Raw genomic sequence first — 9,982 nt, 5'->3', positions numbered from 1 at the left:
CACAGATAATTTTTGAGTGAAGTACCCCTTACTAGCTTGCCTTACACACACACACACACACCCCCCACCACAAAGTTCAAAGTGTCATGTCCCTAAGCAGGTTAGATAGGAGACGATTGCCAGGGTTATTGGTTGAAACTTTATTGGTGTTTTTAGACATAATAATTAACTTGAAAGAAAGAAGAATTAAGGCAAACTGCCACAAACAGGATATCTTGAGAGTAAAACAGAACAAAGGCAATATGCCACAAAACAGGATACTTTAAAGTAAATAATTAAAGTCTTTGAGATCCAAGTAGGATTGAAGTTATTCAAATAGATTAGTACTTTGTGGAATGCTATGATGCAGCCAGGTTCAGGTTTATTCAGGGTTGAAGTAATAAGGCAGGTAAGTTCCTTCAGGTATTAGGCAATGCAAGTAATTACTGGATGATGAGAGTTAGATTAGTTAAGGCAGTTACAGGATCATGCAGAGTTGAAGCAGTTAAGTATCTTCAGAATAGAAGCATGAGTCGTCATGTCGTCTTTTTCCATTTTAGTAAGAGGTCCTCTTTTCTTGCTTTTTATGGAAAGAGTGACGGTCTTAGTTTTCTTAGGTTCTATACTAAAGCTTGATTGTAGCAACAATGAAACAGTCTTGCACAGTTCTAAGAGGCTTTCAGCAATTATAGTAAGAACACCAGTTAACCCTGTAGTCTCCATTTTAAGGCAACCTTGACATTCTGTCTTTTATTGGTATTTAGAAATCAGAGCAGAGTAAACTTCTAAGAGAAACTTGGTCCAGGCTTCACTAATTTTGGGAGTGAATTCAGCTCCAAAGTGAGCAGACAGAGTGACCTGGATGAAATGAGACAGGAGCCAGACATTGCCAGGGTTAGACATCAATTCGAATGACTGGAGGTGATCAAGGGCAGACTGTGTGCCGCTAAGGTCATGCAAGTGACCAGCAGCATTTGCAATGGCATTCATAATTTGTCCACCAATAGTGCGGAGATCCTGTGAACCATGTCTCAGGTCAAGACCCGTGAAGTAGAGCTTTGTCTGAGGGTAGGACAGTATCATCCTGTCTAAGACTTATGCTCCAATTTCATCAGCCTGGTCAGCAATCTTTCCCCACAGGGGGAGAATTGCTTCCGTTTCAACAGCTGACAAGGCCGTTTTGAATTGGAGGAATATATAAACTAGGTACAGACAAGTTGGGAAGGCCCCACTGAATGTGTGTTTTTTTGTCATGTTTAAAGAGCAGGTTGAAGAGTTGAAGTAGTTGAAGCAGTTAAGTACCTTCCAATATAAGGCAATACAGGCTGCTTACAGGATAAGTTAAGTATCTTCAGTATGGTAGAGCAAGCAGGTAAGTATCTTCAGATTGATACAATGCAGGTAAATACAGGATGATTGCAGGAGCCAGGATCAGAAGTTCTATGTTGGAACACTGACTTCAATGTCAAGGTGACTTGTATCATAGGATGTGGCCTTTTATAGCTGAGTTGATTGAAGTCTCTCCAGGTGAGAGCCTGAGATGTCTAGTCCTTGGAAGGCCACTAGAGGTGAAATTAAAGGCGCAGTAATAAACGAAAAAGTCTTACATGTCAGTTTTGGAATCTGACACAAAGAAATAAAGCAAATTTAATTACACCCTTCCTCTGTGTGTTTTTTGTGGTGACATCAAAAGCAGCATCCCCCACATGTTCAACCATACAAGTAGCCTCCAAACATATATGTTTGGAGGCTACTTGAGTGGTTGCATGTGTGGGATGCTGCTTGTGTTCCTGTATGTCAACATGTAGAGTTAGAATTAATTGTTTGTCTTGTTCTACCTATTGTACTGCGCTGCAGAATACGTTGGTGCTATATAAGTAATTGTAATAACTGCGTTTGTGTGGATAAGGAGGCTGTATGCAGTATTGCCATGCTGGGGATGCCTCTTGTGATGTGTGTGTGGGAATGCTGTTTGTGGGATTATGTGCATACTGTGAGATTCCTTGTGGGTTTGCGTGTGTGGATGGAGCTGTCTGCAGTGTCGGATGTGAGTGGAGAAGGCTGGTTGTGTTGCAGAGTGTGTGTGGATAGGGTCTGTAGAAGGCTTCTGGGGGCTGTAGTGTGTGTTTGTATGGATACTATATGCCCTATTGTGTGGGGGAGATACAAAGGCTGCAGTATGTGTGTGGATAGTGGCTGCACTGCATGAGGGGGGATATGGGCTGTAGTAGGTGCAGGGGGCATAAGGAGAGCGGGGGGGGGGTAGTGGTTGCAGTGAGGGATAGGAGCTGTATTGAGTGCAGGGAGGGATAGGGATGAGAGTGATGAGGGCTGTAGTGGGTGCAGGAAGGCATAGGGGTGAGGTGGGTACAGGGAGAGAGAGAGGCTGAGGAGTGTGCAAGAAGGCACAGAGGCTGTGGTGGGTACAGGGAAGGATAGGAATGAGAGCGATATGGGTGTAGTGGGTGAAAGGGGAAGTGGGGTCTGGGATGGTAAAGGGGGCATAGGGGCTGTGGTGGGTGAAGGGGGCATAGGGGATCAGATGGATAAAGAGGGCAGAGGGGCTGTAATGGGTGATGGGGTATAGGGGCTGTGGTGGGGTAAATGGGGCTCAGATAGATAAAGGGGCATTCTGACTGGGATGGGTGAAGGGGGCACAGGGGATGGGATGGGTGAAGGGGGCATGGAATGGGTAAAGGGAGCATAGGTGCTGTGAGGGGGCACAGGGGCTGGGATGGTTAAAAGGGGGCACAGGGGCTGGAATGGGTGAAGGGGGCACAAGGGCTGGAATAGGTGAAGGGGGCACAAGGGCTGGGATGGGTAAAAAGGGCACAGGGGCTGGCATATGTAAAGGGGGCCAGGGCCTGGGATGGGTGAAGGGGCACAGAGTCTGGCATAGGTAAAGGGGGCCAAGGGCTGGGAAACCACGACAGGGCACTGAGCAGGATGAGACCTGGGCCTAAATACCCCTCCTCTGGATCTGATAGCCTGTAACCGGCCTTTCACCCCAAAGGCAGTTACCAGGTTCTCATTTGCATAATTGCTGCTTAGCACAAACCCTCCTGTGATTTGATTGCTGCTCGGCACAACTTTTCACGTCAGGACAGTAATGTTGCTCGGCACAACTTTTCCTGTCAGAACAGTAAATGTAAATAATCACATTTTTATATGCGGATGAATATGTGACAGCTAGGGACCATCAGGTGGTGGCAAGAAGTAGGGGGACGGTAAATACAACTATAGCAACTTATGTGAGGCGCTTGAGGGGAAGAGTTGTAAGCAGGGGCGGACTGACAACTCACAGGGCCCTCGGTCAATAAGAGATCAGGGGCCCCTCTCTGGGTGCAAAGACTTCGTGCAGCTCTCACACAGATAATGTGTGCGCTACCCAGCATGGCTGTGTGAGTAATGACGTCCCCCAAACAGGGCCAGATATACTTTAAGGGGTTAATACAAGCAAAACAGTGTTTTAAAAAATAACATTGTTTTTGAGTGAAGTACCCCTTACTAGCTTGCCTTACACCCCCCCTCCCTGATGATTCAGGGTTGAAGTAATAAGGCAAGTAAGTTTCTTCAGGCATTAGGCAATGCAAGTAATTACTGGATGATGATAGTTAGATTAGTTAAGGCTGTTAAGTACCTTCAAGTATAAGGCAATACAGGCTGCTTACAGGATCATGCAGAGCTGAAGCAGTTAATTATCTTCAGATTGATACAATGCAGGTAAATACAGGATGATTACAGGAGCCAGGATCAGAAGTTCAATGTTGGAACACTAACTTCAATGTCAAGGCGACTTGTATCATAGGGTGTGGACTTTTATAGCTGAGTTGATTGAAGTCTCTCCAGGTGAGAGCCTGAGATGTCTAGTCCTTGAATGGCCACTAGAGGTGAAGAAGGAAGTCAAATTAAAGGGGCAGTAATAAACGAACTTACATGTCTTACATGTCAGTTTTGGAATCTGACATCACCCCCTCCTCAAAGAGCGGCCTCAGGATGCAGATTTCTGAAGGCATTACAAATCGTGGAAGAAAAACAAAAGGTATTTACAGTCAGATTGAAACAGGGAAGAACAAATCATAGTCAAAGGAATTATTTATTTTTCCTACGTTTTTTTCCTCTTTTCTCTGTCTTTAAGTGCCTGCTGAAATATGGTTGGGTCTTCAAGAGGAACTATGGTATGGTTTGAGGATCTGACGTGGTTAGTTGATAATTCCTCAGATATGAGATGACAAAAAGAGTCCAATGAAGCAGGTTGCAAAAGTGGAACTTCTGCTGTAGAAGACAGCATTTAAATACTTTATTTTTCTATGCAGAAAGGTCTATTCATGTATTTCTGCCCTGGCATTCGGTAGATTCTCGGATTTACTGAATGAACTCATTTAACCCAGATAGCTATGCCATGGAGCCAATTCGTGTAATAAATGACTTTGGCTCCATGGCAATTGAACTGTATGTGTGTTGTCTGAGCGCCATTCAGTAATAATGTGCGCTCAGACCTAAGCTGGGGATATGTTACATGTCTGTATTTTATGTAATAAATGTAACCTTGTGTATTTAATTGTATTTTACTGTATTTTGCTACCATGTGGCTAATGGAGGTTTGCCTCTGTCCTTGGAGATAATTGGATTAATCTCAATTATCTCCAGGATAGAAGACTCTGTGGAACTGGTTTTGGGCAGAAAAGCCATGCTTTATTTGGTCACAAAGGACTTCGATCTATCTTTTGAACCAATGGACCAATTTTGATGATTTTGACATCTGTTTGTATTTGGAGTATGCTGATTCATTTGTATGTGAATGTGATGCATACTTTTAAAGTTATGAATAATGTGGAAAAACGGTATGTTTCTGCCTGTGATAATTACATTACCGCAGAGGGGAGGATTTTGTGTGGGAGTGTCTGAGTGTATTGTACGTGTTTATTGGTTGTTTTCCAAAACCCTGTGGGTGGTACTAATGTGTAGGAATGTGTATATAAGAACAATAAACCCACAGGTCTGTCTGTTCCTGCTTGACCCTCAAAACAGAGCCTTGTCTCGTTCTTGAAGGGATTTATTGTATGCTTTTCCAGTTTGACTGCTAGAAGTGTAAACCTATTCGTATGATTTTTCCTATTCGGCTGTTTACAGCATTCGTATGTTTGAGAGCATTCAGCATTCAGCATGCTTCTCCGGTTCGGTGTATTGGTGTCTACAGTAGCTGTGCCTGTGTCTCTGGAAGGGAAGATCTACTAAACGTCTGTTAACCACTTTTATGCTTGGGGGTGCCGTTACAATCACAGTCCATTTTTTCTGATCCTTCATCTGTATCATAGGATGCTACGGAATCATGTGAGAGAAGAGAAGTAGGTATGTCTTTTTTATATAGATTAGACGTACCGTGATTTGTCTCTATGCATGGAGGAGTGCTTCTTTCTGTAGCCCTTTTCTTAGTTTCAGTGACTACAGCAGGTTTAGGAGGTTTTATTGGGCATTCTGTGCCCTTTCTCTCCACAATAGAAGCGTGAGTCGTCATGTCGTCTTTTTCCATTTTAGTAAGAGGTCCTCTTTTCTTGCTTTTTATGGAAAGAGTGACGGTCTTAGTTTTCTTAGGTTTTATACTAGAGTTTGATTGTAGCAACTGGTGGGTATGTCCTTGTATACTGTTTTTACCAGTGATTGTGGGAATGAGCAGCTGACAATATCACAATAATCAAATGTAAAGGTGGCCAAATGTAGATTAAATGAGTTGTACCAAAATGTGTAAACATTATTATCTTCAGTAATGGCAACTTGTTGGGCCCTTGTCAGGCCTAGCAGCGAAAGGATGCACAGGATAATCATGGCTTAGGACAGTCCGCCTCCTCGGGGGCAGGAACCTTCTTGCAGTGGGAAGCGTGGATCCAGGTGCTTTTCCCGGACAATTTAACAGGAGGATTTGGAAGGGTCCATCATATCTTGGCTCAAGAGTGTGCTTTCTCACAAATTTCTTAACCAGAACCCAATCACCAGGAAGCAATCGGTGGGTGCCAGTAGCAGACTCTGGATCTGGAATGGAAGAAAACACTTGCGCAGCCAATTTATCAGAATGGAGTTAAAGTTGCCAGGGGAAATAGCACCCAAGTCTACGTGCTGAACCAAACAGAATCTCATAAGGGGACAGGGCAAACCTCCCTCGTGGTGTGTACCTTACACTGAACAGGGCAATGGGGAGACTCTCTGGCCAGGACAGGTTAGTTTCTTGGGCCATTTTGAGCATTCTGGCTTTTAAGGTGCCATTCATGCATTCTATCTTACCGCTACTCTGTGGCTGATAGGGTGTATGGAATGCAAGGGTCACCGCCAGTGCTGCCCAGATTTATTTGGTTACTGATGCAGTGAAGGCCGGGCCCTGGTCACTTTCTATTACTTCTGGGACCCCTTATCTGCATACAACTTCAGTGAGCAGGCGTTTGGCTGTGGTCTTGGCTGTCATGTTGGTGACTGGGTAGGCCTCTGGCCATCCTGAGAACATGTCCACTATGACTAGTGCGTATTCATACCGGCCACTCTTTGGCATTTGAATGTGGTCATCTTGGATTCTTTGGAAGGGATAGTGAGGTTTGGCTAGATGCTTCAGGGGAGCTTTTTCCATTCTGCCTCCATTGCACTTGGCACAGATGGTGCAGGATTTGCAGTAGCTGTTTGTACGAGAGGTAATTCCTGGTGCTTCATAGTATTTGCTGATCAGAGAGTTCATGAGAGTCTTGGACAGGTGTGATGGTCCATGGGCCCACTGGACCACTGCTGAATACATGCTCTTGGGTAAACAGAACTTGAGGTTGTTAGAGTACAGCCCGTCTTTAAGAGTTGCCCCTTTCTGTTTCCAGCTTTGTATTTCTTCAGGATCAGCAGCTGCTTGTTGTTCTTTCAGGAGCTTGAGGTCAGTGGGTAAGGTCTGCATGGTGAATATAGGGATCTCTTCAGCGGACACTCTTCTGTCCACTTCCCTTGGTGCACGCGCAGCGTCTTTGGATGCTTGATCAGCTATATAGTTGCCTAGTGCTTCATCTGAGTTCAGTCTCCCGTGAGCCTTTACTTTCAATATTACCACTTCTTCAGGGAGGAGTAGGGCATCCATCAGCTCCTTGATAGCTGTGCTGTGCTTAACTGGTGTGCCAGTTGCTGTGAGGAATCCTCTTGTCTTCCAGATTAATCCAAAGTCATGTGCCACGCCTAGTGCATATCTTGAGTCAGTGTAGATATCGGCGCATCTTCCTTCATAGATCTTGCATGCTGTGATGAGAGCCTGTAGCTCAGCTTCTTGTGCAGACATGGATGAGGGGAGTGTGGATGCTTGAAGTACTTCATCCACTGTGGTGACAGCAAATCCCATATGATATCTTCCATGTTCATCAGCATATCTGGAGCCATCCACAAACAGGGTGAGTTCAGGTTCTTGTAAGGCAACTTCATGTACAGATGGGAGGTGTGTTGTTTTTATTTTCATCTGTTCGAAACAATCATGAGGTGCATCAGGATCTTGGTCTGTGGGAGGAGCTTCAGTGTATATTTCTGTGTGGAATCGAGGATAGCCAGTTGTCTTGCAATTCAGGGTTTGCTTGATGACACCCTCTTTAGAAAGCAGAGTCTGGTCTGCAGTGCTCCATGATTTGGCCAATGGGCCAAGTTCTTTCCATGAAGTCTGTGGGGACTTGGAGAGAGAAACGTGAGGGACAGCTAAGTCCCAGTGGTGGTATAGGTGATTTACCTCAGGAGGCAGGTGGAGTAAGGCTAGACAATTTCCATTAGGATCACGGAACAGATCTGTTATGATGAGCCGCACCTCCACCAACTGGAACAGTTCTTCTTCATAGTGGGGTTCGGGTCCTGGGGTATTTCTGTACCACAAGGTGCAATGAGGGAAAGGCTGAGTGTCATGTGGAACAGAGGGCTTGAGCACATTCAGAAGAAGCATGGCGTCTGTGTCTATGTCGAGGCTGTACCAGTAGTGGGGAATTCCCCCCCTGGGAAGTGGCAGAAGAGTGGCTGGGTTAAGGGAGGAGCACCTCTGCAGGGACACGTCTGGTAGCAGGAGAGAGCACTGTAAGCGGAGGTGACGGGCAGCAGAGAGATGTTTGGGCTGCATCAGGGTAAGGATAGCAGCAATGTCATGGGGTGCAAGAATGGTGAGGTGATGTCCAAGTACCAAGTCACTTGTCTTGTCAATAAGTGCCTGTGCTGCAAAAACTGCTCAAAGACAGGAGGGGCCTCCTCGTGCCACGGGGTCTAGTTGGTAGGAATAGTAGCCAATGGGGCGCTGGCGGGAGCCATGAGATTGTATGAGGACTCCAGAGGCATGACCCTGTCTGTCTAACACGAACAACTTAAAAGGCTTCAGATAATCTGGGAGGCCCAGGGCCGGGGCCGTGGAGATAGCACGTTGCAAAGCAAGGAAGCTGGATAAGGCCTCAGGGGACAGGGAAAATGGTTCAGTCTTTAAGGCATCATACAGAGGTTGCATGAGGATGGAGGCTCTGCAGTAGGAGATTAGGCCCAGGAAGGCATGAAGGGGCTTGTGTGCCGTTGGAGGATAGATAGCAGAGACTCCTCTCACCCGGTCCCGGGTGAGATGACGGGTGCCATGAGAGAGGCAGTGACCCAGGAAAACCACGGAGTGTAGGCGCCACTTTAGCTTCTTTTTGGAGGCCTTGCATTCTTGTTAAGCCAGATAACAGGGTAGATCTTCTGAAGTGCGTTCAGCAGTAGGGAGGTCATCAGCACAGAGGAGGAGGTCATCCACATATTCAAGCAGGACCACATCACTGTGGGATTTTTGCCATGAGTCCAGAATTGAAGCCATTGCCTTGGCAAACTGACCAGGAGAGTTCTGAGCTCCTTGAGTCATGACAGTCCAGGTGTATTGCTGGCAAACAGATATTGACATGAAGGATCAAGAGGTACACTGAAGAAAGCATTGGCCAAATCCACCACTGTGAAGATCTTGGCGGTAGGTGGGACTCCTGACAGGAGCGTTATGTGGGTTAGGTACAATGGGGAAGTCCAGAACAGTAGCTTCATTGACAGTCCTGAGGTCTTGAACCATTCTGTATTTTTCAGGCTCACCCTTTACAGTCTTCTTCTTCACGGGGAATAGGGGAGTGTTGCAGTGAGACACACACTTGACCAGGGCACCATTGGCTTTCAACCTGTTGAGAGATAGCGAGGGCTAGAGCAGAGCACACACTTGACCAGGGCACCATTGGCTTTCAACCTGTTGAGAGATAGCGAGGGCTAGAGCAGGCTTCAGAGGATACTGTGGTTTGCGGGGCAGGCTGGCCCCTGGGAGTAACTTCACCAGAACTGGGGGAACTTGAAGGCGTCGAGTGTCTTCTGGGCCTGTGGACCATCGCTTGGCAGGTATTCTGGCAAAGGCACTGGGGGAACCGTCTAGGACCCTTGCATCCCTATCAGGTGTCTCCATGTGAAGTAGGAGGGGTATGGAACAGAGGGCCGAAGTATCAGCAGTGGACAGGGGCGAGGATAACTGAATCTGGCCATCTGGGGTGAAGGTGATAGGGGCTTGTAAGCGGGAGAGGACATCTTCTCCCAACAGGTTAATTGAGCAGGTAGAGGAAACCACAAATCGGGCCAGGAGATCAGGGAAAGTGCCAACTTGCAGGGGCTTAGTTAATGGGCTACTTCGAGGAGTGCCATTTACACCTACACAAGAGACATCAATATTGGACAGAAAAGAAGACTCAACTTAGCAACTAGCAGGAGGGTATCCAGAGGAATTATTCTGTATTCAGGGCGGGACAGAATTAGGCCTTATCTTGAATGACATCATTAATACAGGTAGCCTGATCAGCAAATTTATCTTGGGCCCACAGCCGGAGCTGTTCTCAGAATTTAACACCTGAGGAGAAATCAGACTCACTAGTGAGTCAGGCACTAGAAAAGCTTTTCTCCATAATGGGCCAGTAAGCATCTCCTGCTTTGATTTCACAGAGGCTAAACAAGTCATGCCATGCAGCGGAAT

General features: G+C 46.3%; 1 protein-coding gene across 1 annotated transcript; it reads right to left on the bottom strand.

Annotated features, from left to right (window-relative positions):
• Positions 1 to 729: 729 nt before the first annotated feature.
• Positions 730 to 1,062, bottom strand: LOC134612254 (hemoglobin subunit alpha-5-like). Its single transcript, XM_063456599.1, has one exon. The coding sequence runs from the start codon at positions 1,060 to 1,062 to the stop codon at positions 730 to 732; it is 333 nt and encodes a 110-aa protein (XP_063312669.1).
• Positions 1,063 to 9,982: the final 8,920 nt, after the last annotated feature.

The sequence above is a fragment of the Pelobates fuscus genome, chromosome 5 (genome assembly GCF_036172605.1).
Source record: "Pelobates fuscus isolate aPelFus1 chromosome 5, aPelFus1.pri, whole genome shotgun sequence".
NCBI lineage: Eukaryota > Metazoa > Chordata > Amphibia > Anura > Pelobatidae > Pelobates > Pelobates fuscus.
Note: the sequence above shows the minus strand (reverse complement) of the source record. Positions and strands in the feature narration are given on the sequence as shown.